This window comes from Onychomys torridus, chromosome 7, assembly GCF_903995425.1.
Source record: "Onychomys torridus chromosome 7, mOncTor1.1, whole genome shotgun sequence".
NCBI lineage: Eukaryota > Metazoa > Chordata > Mammalia > Rodentia > Cricetidae > Onychomys > Onychomys torridus.
The window spans coordinates 36,567,435-36,590,149 of record NC_050449.1 but is presented as its reverse complement, the minus strand read 5'-3'; the positions used below and the strand labels follow the sequence as shown (position 1 = coordinate 36,590,149).

The 22,715-nt window shown below is 47.5% G+C and overlaps 1 protein-coding gene across 2 annotated transcripts in view; it reads left to right on the top strand.

Moving 5' to 3' along the window:
• The window catches only part of Pou2f3 (POU class 2 homeobox 3), an 85,263-nt gene that overhangs the window by 25,065 nt on the left and 37,483 nt on the right, over positions 1–22,715 (top strand). For both annotated transcript variants that reach the window (XM_036193860.1, XM_036193859.1), the window contains exon 3: positions 6,510–6,544. In XM_036193860.1, coding sequence (XP_036049753.1) covers positions 6,510–6,544 — 35 coding nt within the window. The remainder of the gene's footprint in view (positions 1–6,509; positions 6,545–22,715) is intronic.

Sequence of the window (22,715 nt, the reverse complement as noted above, 5' to 3'; positions counted from 1 at the left end):
GATGCTTGCCGTCCTCACATTCAGCTTTTTAGGTTCAGGGGATTGAACTCAGGTTGACAAGCTTATACAGGAAGTGCTTTCACTCACTGAGTCATTCCCCCGACGGGGGGGGGGGGTGGGGTGGTGAGGGGGGTGGAGAGAGAAGAGAGAGAGACTGTGTTAAAAATATGTTACCAAGGTCAGCTTGGTTTACAGAGTGAGTTCCAGGACAACCAGGGCTACACAGAGAAACCCTGTCTCAAAAAACAAAACAAAACAAATCAGAAATGAGTGACATAAAACATACCAGCCAAACCATTTCTAAATATATGGTTTGGTCCCCCTCCCCATCTTTGAGTTATATTGTTAACTTTTTTAAACTGTGCAGATGCCCCACTCTCTCTCCCGTTTACTATTTGTCTTGCTTGTTTGGGCCTTCTATTAGAGCCTGCCACAATGTTTCCTAATGCCAATGCTGTTTGTTACCCGTTTTTGGTATTGTCTTCTGTTTGAGTCACTTCCGAGTTCAACCAGCGTCCGCCCTGTTTACTTGCCCAAGCTGTTTATTGCTGTCTAATGGCCATTTCTGTCGTGTCAAACCCTGGCTTTAGTAGATCTGTTGGGTCAAGACTTCAATTTTATTGTATAGGAATCCAAACTCTTGTCCTCACCCGAGTTCTCTGAGGCTGTGTGACTGTGGAAAGGGGTTTTCTCTTTGGATGTTGGACTTCAGTATAGACTCGAAAAGGAATGTTTGTGGCTGCCTGTGACAGAAGAGGCTCCCAGAGGGAGCTGGGGCTTAGAAACAGAAGTGTGTGTGTGTGTGTGTGTGTGTGTGTGTGTGTGTGTGTGTGTGTGTGTGTGCTCATGCAAGCACGCTCAGGAGGCTGAGGTGTGCTGACGTTGGAGATGCTTTGTCTGGATAGGTTAGTTTTAACAACAGTCTCAGTAACTCAGATTAGTTAAGACAGTCATTCAGCGCATGCCACATGCCAGGTTCTGTGTTAAGCACTCAGGGTCCAGAGTTGAAGATTATAATAAACCTGGACTCCAGGAGCTCATGCATTCATGAGGGAGACTAAAGCATAGACCATTGGCTCTAAAAACTTTAGTACCGTCAGACATGGTGGTATACACCTGTAATCCTAGCACTCAGGAGACAGGAGGGTCGTGAGTTTAAGGACAGCCTGGACTATATAGTAAGACTCTGCCTCAAAAAAATAAGTAAACAGGGTTGAGGTTGTAGCTCATTTAGTAGAGTGCTTGCCTAGCATGCGGAAGCCATGGGTTCCATTCCCAGCCCTGTATAAACCAGGCACGGTAGTGCAAGGCGGTAATCCTCTAGGGAGGTGGAGGTAGGAAGATCAGAAGTTCAAGATCACCTTTGGCTATATACCAAATTCAAGGCCACCCTGGGATACATGAAATCTTGTCCCGTCCCCACCCCAAACAAAAAGAAAAACCAAATGAAAATGAAGAAAATTATGATGAACACTATGGCATGTACCATAAGAAATGTAAATGAAAGTCAAGGAGATGCGGGAGGATGTGACACTTGATGGGGGCTGAAGGATGATCATCAGATACTTTCTAGGTAGAGAAGGGTGTTCCAGTCAGCATGGGCAACGTCTCTAACACAGGTACCACTCATGGGGAGAGATGGCCTAGGACATACCAGGACTTCCCAAAGGAAACCGTGTAGTCTCCAGCTTTATCTCACTCAGGCCTCTGTGTTCCTGGGAAGGGTGAGATGATGTACGTCCTTGTTTAACATCTCGAAACCTGAGGCTTCAGGCTGGTCCCTGTTTTGGCCAAGGAATTCACACAGCTTGGGGCCTGGACTACAGCCCTTTGATGACAAGTCTGGGATTCCTTCCAAGAATGCTGCGTGCTGTGCCCCACACCTTGGAGGGATGGACAGCATCCTGGGAAGAGTTTGGTGACCATGGGCCAGTACTTAGCACATCACTGTCACCACCTCCCTTCTCTTCTCTGTGAAAGGGAGCCAGGAATAACTTACCAGTCACCCTAATCTGGAGCACTGGGGCAGCAGTCGAGTCCCAGTGAACCAGGTCACAGTCTGAAGTTCACAGGTGCTACTTCCCAGGCCTTCTTGGAGACTGGGAGGGGAGAGCTGCCAGGTCAGACAAGCCCAGGGGAATCTGGGAGGGACTTCGGCAGGTGAAAAGCGAAGGAGGAGGCAGCTTCCTCATCCAGATCTGGAGAGGTGGGCCACATCAGGCGCGAACCTCATGCCTCTATTGAGCCACAGCATCTTGTTCCAGCCTAGACTTTCGCATGTCCCCAGCACCTTCTCTGAGACTGGAAGCCAGGCAGAAAGCCTTGTCTCCTAAGAGACCAAACTGGACTCACTCTGAGCACCTGAGCCCTTACTAAGTGGCTACAGGCTTAGTTAGCCACATCAACTTCTCAACTAGATCATCAGGACCAGGAGCCCAGTCCCCAGGGCGACCCAGACTGGCCCCAGGACCTCCCAAACAGCTGTTCAATCAGCCCTGGAGACAGGGGACCTAGCCAGAGATCCCAACACAAGGCCAGAGACATTTGCCTCTTTATCATGATATTCTGTGCCCAGATTAGTGCCTGGCACTTGCAGCATGTTCATTAATACTTGTTGGATTGACAAGTTTGCCCTTTTGCCAAATCCTTATTTGTGTATGTGAGTATATGTGTAGGTGCACATGTGTCTAACTCTGGGCATTGGGCTTGGCAGCAGGTACCTTTCTTTACCTAATGAGCTACCTCATGGTCTCTCTTTGCCAAATCATCATCATCATCATCATCATCATCATCATCATCTTTTTCTTCTTCCTTCTCTTCTATTTTTTTAAAAATTTTATGTGTATGAATGTATACCATATAAGTACCTAGGGGGTTGGGGATTTAGTTCAGTGGTAAAGTGCAAGACCCTGGGTTCGATCCTCAGCTCCACAAAAACAAACAAACAAAAAACCAACCAACCAAACAAAAAGTACCTAGAGGTTAAGGATTGTTGTGAGCTACCATATTGGTGCTGGGAATAGAAAAAGCAGCAATTACTCCTAATCTCTGAGCCATCTCTCCTGCTCTTTTGTCAAATCTAAAACAAAAAATTTTTAGGTCAACCTTTTTTTTTTTTAAACAAAAGTAACATGCCTGGCTGTGGTGGTGCATGCCTTTAGTCTTAGCACTCTTTGGGAGGCAGAAGCAAGTAGATCTCTGTGAGTTCAAGGCCACCCTGGTCTACAGAGTGAGTTCCAGGATACTAGGACTACACAGAAAGACCCTGTCTCAAAAAGCCAGGAAAAAAAAAAAAGTAACTCTCTCTTTAGTTTACACCACAAGCACAGTGGTTAGTGCGTGGCTCTTCTAACTTAGCTCTCCTGTGTATTTATTTATGGTCCTAGATGCTCTTAGCATAGTCTTCTGCTGCGAGCGACCTTGTACCTCTTCCTATTCCTCCTTCTCTCTGAGTCCTCAGCCCTGTCTTCTCCACTTTGTCCTGCTAGCTCAGGAACCCTCAGAGAGGGTTGACAAGTGTGCAGAAGGTGCTGGCCCCGAGTCCCAGAGGAGCATACATTAAGGTGCTGGGGAAGTCACTTGGGTTACATCCAGCCGCATCTCAGGCACTTCTCAAGCCTCTGATTTGTGTTAAGTTCTCAAGAAATTTATAGGAAACCACTCAGGTGAATGGGAACTTGAACTGTGTGTGTCTTATGACCAGAGGGTTCTGCGTTCCCAAGGGCTGAGGCTGTGCAGGGTTACCCTGTCAGGGGCATGGTAACATATGGACCCATTTGAAGGTTCTGAGCAGGACTCAGGGGGCCTGGGAGGGAGAGAGAAAGCCACAGAAAACTAAGTACAAAAGGTCTGCAGAAAGGAGGGGAGGGGAGGGTTAGATGCCATGCTCAGCTGTAACCGTGAACTTGTTAGTGAATTTCATCAGTACACTGAGATTCTGTTATATTCTAAGTCCAGTGCTAGGCTGTAAATGAACAGAGCTTTTTAAAAGGCTTTAACATTTATTTCTTCATTCACGAGGGTGTGCATGTGCCACGGGCACTTTGTGGAGATCAGGGGACACTTTGTGGAGATCAGGGGCATCATTTTTTAAAAAAGATTTGTGTGTGTGTGTGTGTGTGTGTGTGTGTGTGTGTGTGTGTGTGTATGTATGTATGTATGTATGTATGTATGTATGTATGTATGTATGTATGTATGCATGCATGTATGTGTGTTGCTGGCATTGGCCAGAAATGGGTGTCTGGACTCCCTGGAGCTGGAATGATTGGCAAGCTGAGCTGTCCAATGTGGGTGCTGGGAACGGAACTTGGATCCTCTGGAAGAGCAAGCAGCACGTGTTTTTAACAGCCGTACTATCTCTCCAGTCCCTCAGAAGACAGCGTACAGGAGCTGGTCTTCTCCTTCTATCATGTCGGTCCCAAGGATGAACTCAGATTATGATCAGGCTTAGCACAGGTGCTTACACCCACTGAACCATTTGGTTGGCTGAATGTACAATGGAGTGATCAACAAATCTTCCCTGTACTAAAGGAGTCAGTAGTCCACAGGGCCCAAAGGAAGGTTGTATTGCAGCTTCTCCCATTGAGAGAGAGCTGAATATAACTACAGGCCGGGTGGTGGTGATGCATGCCTTTAGTCCCAGTACTTTGAATTCTGGGACTCTTTGAATACTCTGAATTCAAGGACAGCCTGGTTTACAGACTGAGTTCCAGGACAGCCAGGGCTACACAGAGAAAACTGTCTCAAAAAACCAACAAAACAAAACACCAAAACAAAAGAATGGAAGCAGTTTATCTAGCAATAAGTATATATTTAAGCAAATTATGGTATGTTGTATAGCCATTAAATGAAGTTTGCAAGCAAAGGAGACGTAGTCATAGTTCTAATAGCCATGGGTAGCACATTTACGATACTCTCTGGAAAAAGGGTACGAGTCTAGACAGATGATAAACATCCACAAAGAAAATCTAGAAAGAAAGGTTATACAATGGGCCGAAGATATGGCCCAGTTGATAGGGTGATTGATTAGCATGTACAAAGGCCTGGGTTCCATTCACAGCATAGTGTAAACTGGAATCCTGGGCAGGAGGATCAGGAGTTCAGTGTCATCCTCAGCTACATACCAAGGACAACTGAGGCTACATGAGACTGTGCCTCAAAAAAGAGGGCAGGGTGGGACTGGAGAGGTGGCTCATCGGCTAAGAGCATCAGTTCAATTCCCAGCACTCACAATGGCAGCTCACACCTGTCTGTAACTCTAGTTCCAGGGGATCCAACACCCTCACACAGACGTACATATATGCCAAACATCAATGCACATAAAAATAAATAAATCTAAAAAAAAAAGTTTGGAAAAAAAGAGGGAGGGATACTACAAAATACCCCCAATGTTAATCGTGGTCTTCCTGCCATTTTAGGCTTTTGCACCAAGCAGCTTTTCTGTGAAGCATGTGTTTACTTTTGCAGTGTAACATTTGTCAAGAAAGAGAAAGGCTAGATGTGGCGGCACACACCTGTAATCCCAGCAGTTAGGAGGTGGAGGGAGGAGGATCAGGAGTTCAAAGTCATCCTCAGGGAAGAGACAGGCCTGGACTATATGTGACCACCTTTTTTTTTTTTTTTTATTGTTTTTTTTTTGGAGACAGTATTTCTCTGGGTAGCCCCAGCTGTCCTGGAACTCCTTCTGTAGACTAGGTTGGCCTTGAACTCACAGACCCCAATGTCTCTGCCTCCTGAACACTGGGATTAAAGGCGTGGATGGGTCACTGCTCCCAGTCACACTTGACCATTTTAAAACAACAACAACATGAAAGGAAACAAGATGGAAAAAACAAAACAAGAAATACAAGTGAACAAAGCAGGGAGGGGTTGGCGGGATAAAACAGAAACCTGCCGGGCGGTGGTGGGGCACGCCTTTAATCCCAGCACTCGGGAGGCAGAGGCAGGCGGATCTCTGTGAGTTAGAGACCAGCCTGGGCTACAGAGCGAGATCCAGGACAGGCGCCAAAGCTACATGGAGAAACCCTGTCTCGGAAAACAACAAACAAACAAACAAACAAACAAACAAAGACAGGTAGCTGTATACCAGACAGGATTTAGGAATCATAATGCCCAGAGGGCAGGGCTGGTAGTGTCAATTGCCTTAGGACAATGACTTTACTGCTGCTGATCAGCCTCCTCTTGCTTATCAGTAAAGGACAGAACATCTGGGGGATAGGCTTTATGTGATAGATCCAGCACTCTGGTTGGTTTGATAAAGCACCTATCCCTAGGGATTATCTTGCTGTGTGACCCTGGGCAAGTCAGCCCTCCACGCCTTCCAAGGTGACTCTTTCCCTGGCTGCTAATTCCTCTGGAGGAGACTTCCTGCTTATGTTTCCAGAACACAGGATGGACAGGAAGATGGCTGTAGGCAAGTCAGCTCTCCGTCCCAGCATCCCTTTTCCTTCTGTTGCTCTCCTGATTGCACTGGGGACTAATACTACATTGTATCTGTTATCTCTTTCCAGGAAATGACCGAAATGGCCTCGATTTCAACAGACAGGTAAGAACTTGGGTCAGAAGACATTCATCCTGGAAACTCTGGGGGTGTCAGACAAATATAACATTTGTTGGTGGTTTTTCTCAGTCATCTAGCTTTCAGGATGAAAGGACCCCAAGTCCATCCTCCTTGCCACCACCACGAGCCAGAGTTCCAGTCTCCCTTCTAGGAAGCTCTGATCAGTGGGGCAGCATTTGGATGAATCACATTGACTGTAGTTGTGATAACTCCCTGCAGAACATCTGCTCTTGACTGAGCCTCAGTGGATCTATGATGTGGACTGTTTGATGATGGAGAGGATGTTACCAAGCCCCAAGGAACGAAGTGGTGATCATCTGAGACCCTACACACACACACACACACACACACACACACACACACACACACACACACACACAAATGCAGACGCACATGCACTTAAAGTTAACCAGAAGAAACTCTTGACTGAAAGCAAGATGATAGAGGCCACAGCAGGGAAAGGCGCATTCAGACATGAGTACTTGGGGGCTGTGGAAGGAGCTGGCAGTGGGGTGGGGTAAGTGCTTGCCTAACATGCAGGAAGCCTTTGGTTCTATCCATAGTATCCAGGAAACTGGGCACAATGGCACATGCCTGAAATCCTCACACTTCGGAGAAGGACAAAGGAAAATCAGATATTCAAGGTCATCCTTTGCTACATAGCAAGCTCAGCTGTCTCAAAACAGGAGTGTGGAACCAGGCTTGGGAAATGGAGGTGCTAGCTTAGGGGCTTTGGAAGGCACCCAAAGTTGGTGAAGTTAGTCTTAATTTGGAAGGGCTTTGCACAGAGCCATGTGGAGTTGAAGATAGCAGGGAAATCTGTGGGAATGGCTAGAGAGAAAGTTGAGTTGACATGTACCTCTAGGTGAAGAGCTGATAGGAAGCTTGGGATAGGGAACGGAAGGCAGGGTGTGTTGAGGAGCAGAAGGCTGGGCTGCTGACCATGATGGGAAGTCAGAGGGTGAGACTAAGGGTAGAGGTAAGGCCAGGAAGCCTGGGTGTTTGCTCCTGTTTCTGCCAGCCTCCAGCTGGTTAACTTAAAGTGCATGTGGGTCTGTGTGTGTGTGTGTGTGTGTGTGTGTGTGTGTGCTCTCAGGTGATCACCAGGCTCCTTCCCTATACTCTGATAACCCCCAGTCCAGGCTTGGGTGGGAATTTGGGAAGGAGCTGGGTTAAATGTGTGATACACAAATTGCATAATTCTTGTGTTCTCTTATCTGAAGAGGGAATCCAAAGTTACTACTAACATTTCCTAAAAAGGCTATTCATTCTAGAAGAGTCCTTTATGATTAAAAAGAGGATGATCTAGAGTCCTAAACCAAAACCTCTCAGGCAGGCAAGTGATCTACTTTCGTTCATGAGGAAGGCTGAGAATTTTGCCAACAAATGAAAACTAACTGTTCTCCCTCTGCCCTGGAGACTAAGGGACATAGGTCCCATTGAAGAGAGATCTGGGTTAGCTACGAGGAAGGACTCCCAGCCTATGCAGTATAATAAATTCTGGAATAACTAGACAGGAAGACTACAAAATTAGCTTCTTGCTCAATGTCGTTAGATGGAGACAGATTCTTATCTGAGAGCAAGTTCCAGCCAGGCAGACATGGGAGTCCTCATCTGGTACAGTCAGTACTGTGGGAGGCAGGAGGATTGTTAATGAGTTTGAGCCCAGTTTGCGGTGCAGAGTTAGACCCTGTCTCAACTAACTCTCTCTAACCTTAAATTTAAAAAATAAAATAAAGTAAAAAGGTGGTGTGAGGGGCAGGGGGGATTCAACCAGGAAAATTCAATGGACATCCAAGGATTTTGTAACTCTGAAGGAATATTGAGAAGGTTGAGGTGTCATGACCCTCAGCCTGGGCCTACTTCTCACTACCACCAGGCTTTGGTAAGTAGTCAAGGAGGTGAACTCACACCGAAAGGTGGCCATGCCAAATGCCAGGCAGTGTGTTTGGACACCTGTGTGATGCAGCTTGAGAAGTCCTGGTGCTGGGCAGCCTCAGTGTCCACATGGAGGCCCTGGCCCTTTGTACATCTTTCGGTGCAGTCTTGCTGCTCTTTGGCCTCTGGGTTCTTACCACCGACAAGAACAGATGGAACCCAGTTTTCATCTGGGGAGGGGGTTGGAGGGAGAGGCATGCAGTCTAGGCATCACACATTACCCTGGGGCTTTGCTCATAAGCATATTCACAGCCTCTCAAGGCTCCTCTTCTCTGCCTCTGTCCCTCCAAGGCCATCAGACCTCAATATCCACATGCTAAGAGCTTTATCCCACCTCAGGCCCTGCCTGGCAGTCATTTCTACTTCCTCTGTACTTCACATCAAGGGAAGGCAGCCCCCAGTCACTGACCACCAATGCTGTAGGCTCCTTATCTCATATCATTCCTACCATGGTCCCGGAGATAATTATGTGTTGCTATCCTGACTATATAGGTGAAGAAACTGCCCGGCAGCCCCACCTTTTTCAGCAAGGATTTGAGAGATTAAGCAATTTGACCAAGGTCATGCAGTTGGTCAACTGGCTGGGCCAGGAGTTGAACCCACGCCTCTGATTCCAGAGCTTATTTTCCCTTGGTTGCTTTGCTGAATCCTCCTCTGCATCTCTCCATCTATATACACCATCCTTGGGGAGAGGCCTGGGAGCAGAGACTGCATATGACCTCATTATGACTAAACGGGAGGCCGAGGGAGTGGGGACAGGACATGAGGAAAGCAAGCTTGTGCTTAGACACAAAGAAGCTGTTGTCAGACTCCCCAGAGTGAAAGAGTCTGCTGCCCTCAGTGTAGCCCCTCTGCAAAGTCCCAGGCTAGCTGGTGCAACCAGGAATTGCAGCCTGGTGCTGGATGAACGAACTGCAGTTCTGAGGTTACGTGAGCCAGGGGTGTTGACTCACCCACTGTGCGCGAAGTGTGGCCACGCTGAGCCAAGTGACCTTTAGGAGACAGTTGTGTGCAGGCAGAGGACCCAGGAGTAGAGGTGTTTCTTCGTCCCAGAGCAGGTACAACGGGGTTAAGAGATAGCAGGCAGAGACCATATGCCTGGATGGAGCCAAATCCTGGCCTCCAGTGTTGCCTGCCCTGTGTTAGCTGCTGGCCTTTCACATGCCTCTCTCCCTTCTGGGCCTGTTTCCTCATGAACAAAACGAAGAGGTTTGGATATGATGATCTCCAAGATTCTTAGAGTCTGTGTGTGAAGGAACCACTAATGACTTGGACTCAGGCTTCCACTTTTTGTCTGTTTGAGACAGGGTCTCAAGTGGCTCAGGCTACCCTCAAGCTCACTATGTAGCCGGCGATGACCTTGAAACTTTGACTCCTGCCTCTGACATCTGAGTGTGCTACCTCAGCTGGCATTATTTATTTTCTTATAAAAGGACTGGAGTCAAGAGTCCGCCTGAGCTGTAGAATGTAAGGGACAGTAGATTCTAGAAAGCTTTTCTAGACTTTTCAATCTTGAGCTATGTGGTGAAAAAAAAAATCCTTTTTAATGTTGGGGCGATGACAGGAAGACCCAGCAAGGCACATCGTCACCCTCTGTTGATTCTCTGGATATTAGCTGTTCTTATAGTGAGACAGAAGGTGCCCCTTGTAAGAAGAGAAATCACAGTCTGAGCAGAGGATTCTGTGAGGAATGAGGGTGCTGAACTGAGGGCCCTGGAAGTGGGTGGCTAAGGAACAGTGGGACTCTATCTGACAGAAAGTGTTGAGAGTGTCCCAGGCGTCGAGGACAGTGAATACGAAGACTTCATGCAGCGAAGGGGCTCGATTTGGGGGAACTGGAGAGTCTTGGGGATGAATTGGCAGACCATGAAACAGGAGCTGTGGGTTGGGCCAATTTAAGAAGACCTCTGGCTAGGCAGTGGTGGCTCATGCCTTTAATCCTAGCACTTGGGAGGCAGAGGCAGGTGGATCTCTGTGAGTTCGAGGACAGCCTGGTCTATAGAGCGGGATCCAGAACAGCCAGGGTGGATACACAGAGATACCTTGTCTCAAAAAGCAAATAAACAAAAGAGATCTCTGTGTGCTAGCCATGCATTTCAAACCTAACTAGGTCAGTTTAGAGCAGAGCACTGACAGGGCACAGGGGTGAGGAAGAGGATGGCTGGAGAACGGATGCTGGAAAGGTTAAGTGGGTGGTGATGTCATGGACAGGTGGGTAAGTTACAGCCAGGAATGAGAGCAAGGATGCTGATGCTCCCTGTACCATCAGAGTCACTTCACCTGGCCCCAAATCCTGGCTCCGTGCTATATGATAGTGTGACCTTGGGCATGACCTTCTATCTCCACATGGCTCAGTCTCCTCATCTGAAAGGTGGGGAGAATATCTTTACATGGGGCAGCTGTAGAGATCAAAGGTGACATGAGCGTGTGCCCTTTACACAAGAACCTGAACACATAGACCATAGCATTTTCTGTGACTAGTACATCCCTGGATGTGAACAGTCCCAGATTTGAGATATGATCAGGGATGTTAGGGCAGCATGTTGGACATGGACCAGAAAAGAGAAGGGTATAAGATGTGACCTTAAGGTTCCTGTGCATTAGTAAGACTGCTATCTGAGGACAAGAAGACAGAGCCAGGGCCATTTCATCTTGTGGTGGGTGGAGGAGGGAGGGCAGGGGATAGGGAGGTACAGGTATTCCATAGGTGGTGAGAAGTTTGGATCTGGAGCCCAAGCTGGACATGGGTCAGGACTGAAGCTCAGGCTCCATGAAGGGATGGGATGAAGAGAAGGAATTCACTCAAGGAAGGGAGGAGGTGTTCTCAGAGATGGGCCAAAGACTGGGTACTTGTAGGTGAGTGAGTCTAAGAAGGGCCGGCAAAAGGGAGTAGAGGAGAGCCCACTGAGGCAGGGGGAAGGAGGTTGTGATGATGGGAACAGCATGCAGAGATACTGATGACCCCAAGTCTTAAAGTGGGATGGTAGACTGAGCAGGGAGACAGGTAGTGACGGTGGCCTGTGTAGTCTTTGGTGAGAGCAAATGCCAAGCAACCCTTGTTGAGAGTTGAATGGGAGTCAAGGAAATGAGATTTGTACAGCAGAAACCCCTTTCAAGGAAGGGGATTATGAAGGGGTGAAAGTATTGACTTAAAAAGAGTGTAGAGAAGAGATTTTGGGGGCTGAGGAGGCAAGAGGTGGGGGGATGCAACATAGAAATGGGGCATGGTGGTGGCACACAGAGGAACCCCATGGGGGGCTTAAATGATAAACGGGGCTCTTCTGAGAGGGATGGAGGCTGCCTTGAATGTTTTGGAGGTTTTCTATTCTGTTTGGTTTGAGACAAGGTCTCATGTAGCCTAGGCTAGCCTCGTATTGACTATGTAGCCAAGGTTGGCCTTGAGTCCTTCTGCCTTTATCTCTGAAGTTCCAGGATTACAATCGTGTACCACCACACTCAGCCCCCTAATTCTGGGAGCCACCAGGAGAGTCAAAAGCAAGTTGAAGAGTATCTTCATCTTGTCCTCCAAGCTGGTTGTCAGTGACCTGGGGTTTCCTGTCCCCGCTCGGCAGTATTTGGGGCCCACTGATACTATGTATGGCTCATCTATATCCTTCTGTTGACTTCATTGTCATCTTGTACAGAGCAACTGCCCTGCTGTGCCCCTGCATAGCACTGAGTTTGCCTGTGGCTCCTAAGACACACACTGACTTATAGTATTTAATTAATTGGCTCCACAGGGCAGGCACCTTCTCTAAAATCAGCCAGATTCAGCCTAAGGAAAGGTCTCTGGGGACTCCGAGAACTGGAGAATCTTCTCTGGGGAAGCCCACGAGGGAGACACAGAGTGGTAACACCAGGCTCCACAGCTGGCATGGAAGGGCCTGTGGGTAGCAGACTAAGCTCCTTGCACGGGGCACCCAGTTAAGCTTCCTTCAAGAGAAAAGGAAGAACTGCCTGGGTTTGGCTGAGTTCTACAAACCTGTGCCTGCAGGGTGCTGTGGAGTGGGGAAGGAGTGAAGCATGGTCCCTGCCCACAGGCACTCCCACTCCAATGTGGAGAAATGGTCTGTGTCTTGCAGGAGGGGGGGGGCTGTGTATAGCAACATCCCAGGGGTGAATCCCCAAGTTTGAGTCCCACGAGCAGATAAAACTCCTAGGGAGAGGTTAAGCACACTGAAGGGAACACGGAGCCTCCTGTGAAAGGCCCAGGTGACTGAGAATGAAGGATGGCAGGTCCTCTGGTTGCTCTGAGGATGCTAAAGTATTCCAGAACTGTCCGTCTGCATGGAAGCTGGATTACCCAAGATGGGTTGTGGATAAAAGAAAGAAGTAGCTGGTCTATAATCCAGCTGCTCAAGAGACTAAGGCAGAAGCATAGCACACGTAAAGCCTCCCTGGGCCACAGAGAGTTCAACACTAGCCCACACAGCTTAGCAAGATCCTGTCTCAAAAAATGAAGTAAAAGGAGGGCTAGAGCTGTAGCTCAGTGGTAGAGTGCTTACCTAGTATGCGCAAGGCTCTGAGTTCAATTCCCAGCACCAGGAATAAAAGGGAGAAGAGGAGCCACTAACCCATAGTTTGACACTTCTATGAAGCAGACTTGGGTTACAGGATACCATTACATAATAGCCTTCCTAGCTCCAAGGCAGCAAAGCAATTGGAAAACAGAGAAAGAGCCTGGTAGTGCTATACTGGAAATAGAGTTTGGGTGAATGGCCGTGACAAACGTGCTGAGACCCAAGGATTACAGAATCACACACACACCAAGAGTCTGGTAGAGGAAAAACTAGAAACTGGAGCCAAGCTCCGTACCCATTCACTCTTCTTTCCAAATTGCTTCCTCATCAGACCCACCATTAAAATGAAAGTGTTGGGTTGGGGATTTAGCTCAGTGGTAGAGCGCTTGCCTAGCAAGCGCAAGGCCCTGGGTTCAATCCTCAGCTCAAAAAAAAAAACCAAACAAACAAAAACAACAACAACAACAAAAAAAACCAAACAAACAAACAAAAATGAAATTGTTATAAATTAAAAAAATTTCCAGGCATGATGACTCACCTCTGTAATCTCAGCACTTGGGAAGCAGAGGCAGATAGATCTCTGTGAGTTAAGTCAGCCTAGTTTACACAGTAAGTTCCAGACCAACCAGGCAGCATAGAGAGACCCCAAATTAAAAAAATTAATAAAATTTGCCTGGCAGTGGTGGCACATGCCTTTAGTTCCAGCACTTGAGAAGCAGAGGCAGGCAGAACTCTGTGAGTTCGAGTCCAGTCTGGTCTACAGAGTGAGTTCCAAGACAGCCAGAGCTGCTCAGAGAGACCCTGTCTAGAAAAACAAATAAAAATTAATAAAATTCTATAATTTTAATAAAAAGGAGGAAGCCTAGAAATTTATAATTAAAACAATTTGCTTTCAGCAAGTGAATCCTTGGGCACACTCCTCCAAGGATTAATGAGATGGCAGTATGCTTAGACCTCTCTGAGCGTGATAGGCACATATGCAGACAGGGCTTGAAACCATCCATCCATCGAAGGTTCTAAAGCCATGGTTTTCAAAAACTTAAGATCTGGTGAAGCTCCAGGAAATAAAACAAAAATGTCCTCATCAACATGGAACTGGGCATCATGTGTGTGCACATATGCAATCCAAGCTCTCAGGAGGCTGGATAGGGGGATCATCTCCAGTTTGAGGCAAGCTTTTGAGTGAGTTCAAAATCAGCTTAGGCTACAGAATGTGTTCAAGTCTCAAAAAAAAGTTTTTTCAATTATAAAGGAAATTGGGCCAGAGAGTGTAGTTTAGTGGTAAAGCATCTGTTTGGCTTCTGTGAAGCTGTGTTGGATGTATACCACCAACAAAAAGAAAAAACAGGCCGGGCGGTGGCAGCACATGCCTTTAATCCAAGCACTCGGGAGGCAGAGGCAGGTGAATCCCTGTGAGTTTGAGGCTAGCCTGGTCTACACACACACACACACACACACACACACACACACACACACACACAGAGAGAGAGAGAGAGAGAGAGAGAGAGAGAGAGAGAGAGAGAGAGAGAAAGAGAGAGTTCCAGGACATCCAGGGATATACAGATATGCAGAAAAATCATGTCTCAGAAAAACAAAATAGAAATACAGAAAGCAGCCTAACCAGGGAAAGCACATGTTAGGTGTGCAAAAGGACCAGAAAGATAGATCTGGTCAGTGTACTGACTACTGAATAAGCATGAGGACCCGAGTTCAGATCCCCAGAACTCTTGTAAAAAATCTGGGCATGGTTGCCCTCATATGTAATGTAACACATAGAACAGAGCTTTCTGCCCCATTAGTCAAGCCAATTGGCAAATGATGGGTTCAGTGAGAGACTCTGCCTCAAAAGGTAAGGTAGAGAGTGATTGAGGAAGATGTCTGATGTGTACCCATGCACACATGCACACGCGCACACACATACACTCACACAAACTGTGAAAAGAGCTGGGCATGGTGATGCACACCTGTAATCCCAGCATGTAGGAGGTGTAGCCAGGGGGATCACGAGTTAGGGTCAATCTCAGGTGTAGGTGGAGTTTGAAGCCAGCCTTGCTAGCCTTCATAAGTCTCTGCGAAAGAGGGGAAGGAGGAAAGGGATGGAGGGAAGGGCAGAAGAGAGTTTGTGTTTGCATGCAACATGGAATTGGGGTGTAAATTTGGAAATTAAAGACAAGCTATTTGCCAACACAAACGTCCAGCGGGCATCTGAAGATAGTGCAAAAGCTGTTTGTAACACGAACAACTGTCTCTTGTTTGGCTCTGTGTCCCGAGGCACTGTGCAACTAGAATGCAGACTCTGCCCAGTGAATTTGAGTGGAGCCGCCTATCATTAAGACAGCCAGCAAAACCACCCCTTGGACTTCAGCAAATGCGCTGATCTCTGCCTGCCAAGGGGATGCCGCTTCTGTTGCGCCAAGAGGCAGAGCTAGATGGACCTCTGGCTGTTGTCCTCCATAGAGATACAGGAAGTGATCCTCCGACCATAGGAAACAGGCTCCCCAGAAATAAAACACAGCCTCTGTCTTCTAGAACTCACTTTGCTATCTAGCCTAAAAAAGGTCAGTGCTGACACTGAAGGACCTAGAGAGTTGCTTATGCTTCTTTCTTTCTCTCTCTCTTTCTCCCTTTTTTCTTTTTCTTCCTTCCTTCCCCCTGTCCTGTCCCTTCCTTCCTTCCTTCCTTCCTTCCTTCCTTCCTTCCTTCCTCCCTCCCTCCCTCCCTCCCTCCCTTCTCTCTCTCTCTCTCTCTCTCTCTCTCTCTCTCTCTCTCCCCTCTCTCTCCTTTTTTTCTTTTTCTTTCTTTCTTTTTTTGAGACAGAGTTTCTCTGTGTAGCCCTGGCTGTCCTGGAACTCACTTTGTAGACCAGGCTGGCCTCGAACTCCGAGATCTGCCTGCCTCTGCCTCCTGAGCATTGGGATTAAAGGTGTGCGCCACTATGCTGGGTGCTTTTGCTCCCTCCTGCTGCTCATTACCTGCTGTCTGCAAAGCTTAGTCCACTGTCCACTTAGTACTGAGGCTGCTGCCAAGGCCACAAACAGAGAGCAGCTGATACCTCGCCTCAGGCCGAAGTACCAAGCATGGCTGGCAAAAGAGCACACATCTTCACCCCCTAAAAGTGCACATGTTTTATCTGTGCTTTCTCATTTCAGTTTGGGGAAGGTGCTGGACCTCAGCTCTCAGAATCTGGGAGGTGTAGGCAGGAAGAACGGAAGTTCAAGGTCACCCACAGCAAGATAGCAAATTGATGGTTAGCCTAGGCTACTTGAGATCCCATCTCAAATCCTCTGTCAAGAAAAGGAGAGTCATTGAATGGAGAGTATGTAAGCCAGGGCCACCTCCGCAGAGAATAAGCTGGCTTGACTGGGTGACTAGGGAGGGGTGGAGCAGAGTTTTCAGGCAGAAGATAATTGACAAGATTAAGTGACTCTAGTGATTTCCCCATCACAGCCATCGTGTGTGTATGATAATGTATCATTCACTGGCATTTGTGTTCCAGACACTGTAAGAAGTGTTTTACAAACATCATTTCTTTTAATATATGTAGCAACTGTTAGGTAGTTGGCATCATCCCCAGTCTATAGATGAGCAAACTGAGGCAGTGAGGGGTTAAGGGATTCCCCATGCCATACTATCCACTGAGGCTCCCGGTCCACACGGTTCTGTCACCCTGATGCTGTACTTGTCCTTCACAGAGTGGTTTGACAGAGAGGTACAGCCAGGTTGCTCTGTTGTTGGCTGGCTCCTCTCTAGAACTTAGTTTTCTTATCCAAACTTGAGAGCAATAACTGTGTCTACTTCCCATGATGTCTTAAGAAAGAATACAGATCTATACAGTACTTGAGAGTGTCTGACATACAGTAAGTAGTCTGCCAATAGTCATCAGCCCTTAATACTTTCCAATAAAGGGAAAGCAGTATCTCTTCTCCTTTTGTGGATGGCCTCTTGGCTGGACTTAGACCAGGTAGGTCAGGCTACAGATGCTTCTAGAAAGGCCATCCCCCCTCCTCCAAGGCTCTGTCATCTTCTGGTCTAAGCTTCCCCAAGCTTGGACAGGGAAGCAACAATAAACGCATCTGTCCCCTTTTGCCAGCTGTATGTGATGCTTTGGCCTAAGGCTGGGTAACAGCTGCTGCTTATTCACAGCTTGGGCAGCACCCTCAGGACTGAGTAAACCCAGTCTTTCTTTAGAGAGGAGGGTAGGATAGTGAGTAGCAGCCAGGAACGGGAGGCCTCATCTGAGATCTCCATTTTCTCTGAACAGTCACCGGAACCAGCAGAGATACTTTGTGCAGTAAGGAGGTTCAATTTAGGTATTCTAGTACTGCTGTTAACTTGTGGGTCCATTCTGGAACATTCTCTCGACCCAGGTTGTTGGGTGGACAGCATTAAGGCTGAAGGCAGGAAATGAAAGGACCTTTCCCTTTCTCTCTCTCTCTCTCTCTCTCTCTCTCTCTCTCTCTGTCTGTCTGTCTCTTTGGTTTTTCAAGACAGCAAGACAGAGTTTCTCTTTGTAGCCTTGGCTGTCCTGGAACTCTCTCTGAAAACCATGTTGTGGGTGCTGGGATTAAAGGCATGTGCCACCACAGCCAGCTTCCCTTATTCGATAGGCATCAAAATTACGGACTCTCCTGGGAGATGTCAGTGAGTGGCCTTTTATGTACACAGATGCTGGTGCAGCTAAACATGAGGCCAGCCATCTCCCTTCCTGTACAGAGTCTTTTTGGAGCAGAGGTCTTCTTGAAAGAGGAGCTGCATTTAGTACCAAACACTACCAGGAGAAGTCAATGCCATTTATTGACCCTTCAGTTTATGGAAGTCAATGGCTGTACACCATACAAGCTCATGAGAACCTCACATTGGGCTAGGGTTATAGCTCAGTGACAGAGTGCTCACCTGGATAGCCCCCATCACCACAAAAACAAGCAAACAAACCTCTAACAACCCAGAGGTTTTCTCCTACTGATTCCCATTTTAAGGTGGAGGACGTGAGTCTGGAAGAGGTCAAGTGACTTGCTAAGAGCCTGGGTCCCAGCCTAGGGAACCCGGCACTTCCCATAGGTTCTTCCTTACCTGAGATTGCTCAATCCTTACAACACAGTGAGGTAAGCGTGGTTGTTCCCATTATAGAGCTGGGGAAACTACGGCTCAGAGAGGTTCCGTAACTTCCCTGTGCAGGGCCTTGGCTGCCAGGCCGGCCTGTCTGACTCCTCACCACACCGGGCTCGCTTGAGAAAGGGAAGCAAGGGAGAGAGCAAGAGAAAGGAGGCTCTGGTTGGTGATGCCCTGACAGAATCTTACCCAGAGCCCCTCACTCGATGGCCTGTACTTTTCCACACTGACAGAGCCTTCCCACTCCTACAGACCTCTCCTGCCTGGGGCTTGCCAGTGGGGAAAGCAGAGATCCTATCTTTGGCTCATGGAGGGTTGCCAGGTGAAGGGTGGGGTGCAGAAGCGTTCCCACCCAGAGAGGGTTCCCCTGGCCCTGGGAGTTACCAGCTCCCTGGCTGTTTGTGAGAAGGGTACAGGGAAGAGAGTCTGTTTGCTGTCGTGCCCACATGCCAGGGGCAGGGCCTGACTTTCCCCTCTGCCCTGAGGCAGAGGGCTTCTTAGGGATGTTGCCCTAGTATCTCTTAGAGAACATTTCTCTGGGAATTATAGCTTCAGCTGAAAATATTCCTATTTCCACCTTCCCCTGTAAGGCCTGTGATGCATGGAGACCATGTGCTGGGTTCCAGTGTGTCTGTTCTGTCTATACTAAGACCAGGTCACCTGACGTTGTGTGTTCCTCTGTTTCGGGATTTACAGAGGATTGCTTTAAACAAATAAATAGGTTTTCCCTCCGGAAAGACTGCAAAAGCCAGGCATTGGTGGCTCGTGTCTGTAAACCCAGCACTGGAGGCTGAAGCAAGATCACTGAGAGGTCAACCTAAGCTGTGGAGTAAGATCCTGCATTAAACGAAGATCAGTGGCCAGGTGCATTGGCAGACACCGTTGATGCCAGTACTGAGGAGACAGAGCAGGCTGATTTCTGAGTTCAAGACCAGAGTTACATAGTAAGAGACAGTGCCTTAAAACAAAACAAAGCAAAACAACAACAAAAAAAGGAGTTGTGGCTCAGTAAACAGGATTTGGTGGTACATGCTTATAGTTCCAGCACTTGAGATCAGAAGTTCAAGTCTGGCCTCAGCTATATGGAAAGTTGGAAGCCAGCCTGACTTGCAATAAAGTGGCCTAGTGGGACTTAATCCAATCCCCTTCATCTAGTACCTATGGCCACAGGCACTGTGACCCCCTTTTCTCTCATTCCAGGTTGTTCTGCCAATTGCTCTTGCCCTCATCCTCATCACCCACAGCCCTCTAGGCTTCTGCTGCTTGTGTCTGGAGTGGGTATGGAGAGTTGACCTCTCTTATCCCATGGCATAGACTTCCCCAAACCCCTTTGACCTGGATTCCGTGAGGATCCTAGTCAGGTCTTGTTTGGCTTCTCATTATAGCCCCCTTCCCTGCCCTGGCATCTTCTGTCTGCTCTGTAGACTTCGTTCCGTGGACTGCCACAGTAAGCTCCAGTCCACCCCTGCACAGACAGGTTGGCAGCCATAGGTCATGCCTACAATCCTAATCAGCTCTATTCTCAGGAGCTGTGCAACCAGGTCGCTGATGAGCTCCAAGCCTTAATTTCTCCCCTCTGTAAAAATGGAAGGGAATAATAACATTAAACATAATGAAAGGAAGTCCAGACAAAATAAACACTCTTCTTCTGGGTATATTGTTAGAGTTCAAGTGCTGAAGCAGTAATGGTATCAACTGCCCTGCTTCACACCAGCCCACCTCCAATTAGCCCCTTCTTCTCAGGCTTGCCCTGGGGCAGGCTCTGGAGCCCAGCAGAGAGTTCTGCTCAGGCCTCCCCATCTGCTGGTCCTCCTGAGTCTCTTTACCTATATCTGTGCACACAACCCAGCCTGTTGCTAGAGCAGTGAAGAGAGAGATGTGGCCATCTTGATACACACAGGCATGCTTCTGTAGCAGGAATCTTAAAGAGTTATTGATAAGAACAAACCTGAGGCCAGTTATTGGGGTGATTGCTGGAAGATCAGAGAAGCAGAACAAGCCACAGCTACATAGCAAATTGGAGGCCAACCTGGGCTACTTGAGACCCTGTCTTTATTTAAAAAAAAAAAAAAAAAAAAAGACATGGGGTGGAGCTGGCAAATGACTCATTGAGTAAAAGCTGCTTGCTGTTAAGATTGACAACGTGAATCTCAACCCCAGGACACACATGGTAGAAAGAAGTTTCCTCGGACCTCCTCATCTGAGCTGTGGTGCATGAGCACTCACACACATACACATCATGCATACATTCATTCATACATGCTTACTCCTGAGCACATACATGCCTACATACACATGTGCAAAGTAAATACATGTAATATATTTGTTCAAATGCTAGGTTGAACCTTTTCAGAAAACAATGCTCTTTTGGGGAGAGAGGAGCCAGTTGGAACCAAACTTCATCAATAGGGCTTATTGAATGTGAGTTACATATTATCTCACTTTTTTATTGTGTATTTATGTAAATGTGTATGTATATGTGTGTGTGTGTATTTGTGATGTATGTGCAGATCCAAGCATCTATGTGTGCATACAGAGGCCAAAGGAGTATATTGCATGCCCTGCTCTCCACCATATTCTTTTGGGATGCACAGGTTCTCAGTGAACCTGGAGCTAGGCTGGTGGATTGCAATCCTGTCTCTAATCCCTTCCTGTCACTGCCTCAGAGCTGGCATTACAGGTACATGTGATCAGGCCTTGTAGCATGAATCTTCAATGGTCTTATTAATAAAATCAAACCCGAGGCCAGTTATTGGGGTGAATGCTGGAAGATCAGAGAAGCAGAACAAGCCACAGCTACTTCACCTCACCAGTTCCTCAGCTGATCCTGTTTCCTCAGACTGGAAGCCTCTGTGTCCTCATCCAGAATGGATCTCAGCTGAACTGCTTCTCAAAAGCCTAAAAGCTTAACCAGGCCCTAGTTCCTGGTCCTCACGCCTTATATATTTTTCTGCTTTCTGCCATCACCTCCTGGGATTAAAAGTGTGTGTCACCATGCCTGGCTGTTTCCAGTGTGGCCTTAAACTCACAGAGATCCTAATGGATCTCTGCCTCCCAAGTGATTGGATTAAACGTGTGTGTGCCACCATTTTCTGGCCTTTATATCTAGTGGCTGTTCTGTTCTCTGACCTCAGATAAGTTTATTAGGGTGCACAATATTTTGGGGAACACAATACCACCACAAGGCCTGACTTTTAAAATGTGTGTGAGGATTTAAACTGAGGTTCTCATGCTTGAGTGGTGGTAAGCATTCTCACCTACTGAGCCATCTCCCGAGCCCCGTTACTGTTTTCGTTTGTTTCTGAGACTATATCTCAACTAGCCCAGGCTGGCTTCAACTTTGATACGGAACTAGCCTTGGACTCCTGATCTTCTGGACGCTGGGATTTATGGGTATGTGCTACCATGCATATAACTCCTAATACGAAGTTTGAAAATTTGGGCCCATAGGATGGCTCAGCAGGTAAGGGCCCCTTGCCATCAAGGCTTACAACCTCAGTTCCACACCGTGGAAGGAGAGAACCAACTTCTGCAAATTGTTCTCTGACCTCCAGATGTGTGCCATGACATGTGAGTTACACATTAATCTCACTTTTCCTTACTGTGTTTGTGTTTGTGTGTGTGTGTGTGTATGTATGTACATATGATGTATGTGCAGATACACCCAAGTATGCTTCCTACACGGGTGGGCAGTGGGATGAAAGTGCTCACCTACTACCTCCCCTCCATCCTGACTGCTGTGAATGGCTGCCCTCTCCTGCTGTAGCTCTGCTATCTGTTGCCAGTCTTTTCTCCTCAGATCCACAAAACTTACTCCTTTTCCCAGGAAAGTGAGCTTATTGGGTTTATGCAAACAGACATTCCAGTCAGCTCTGGTAAATATTTCCCAACTCCACATCTTGCTGCTAGGCCCTGGAGCTGTTTGCGGAGGCAAATCCCAACTCTTGGCCAAGTGGGTGCTGAGTGCTGGGGCCTGCTTCTAGAGACCCAGAGTGTGGATAGGACTCTGCCAACACTGTGTGAGCTTGGTCATTCAGCTAATACCCCAAGTCAAAACAGAGCCCTCTCTAAAGACCCCCTAGGAAGCCAATTGGCTTTGTTGTCTCCTGCTGTCCTGGCTATTTTAATGGAAACAACGTGATGGGGATGAGATCATCCTTGACATCTGTACCATGGTGGTGATTTGACTTTTTATAAACTATGGACATAGACCTGGGTTGAAACTCTAGGGTATAGAGTCACCCAGATTCTAAGAACTAAGTAGCAACAAGGCTGACACCCCTATCCTCAGTAGAGATCCACAGATCTCTGTCCTGACATGGGGCCTTTCATCCTGTGCCTTGTCCCACTTAATATTCCCAGATCACATGACTCAGTTTATGCTCTCTATAGCAAAAGTCAAATAGGAGAACACAAAGTGAACTTTTGTAAAACTGGGCATATGCCATTCTTGTAAGTGGTGAAAGTGGGTGGTACGACTTTAACATTGTGTGTGTGTGTGTGTGTGTGTGTGTGTGTGTGTGTGTGTGTGTAGGTAGGTAGGTAGGTATGGGTGTGGGTGCACATGCATCTTTATGCTCACGTGGATA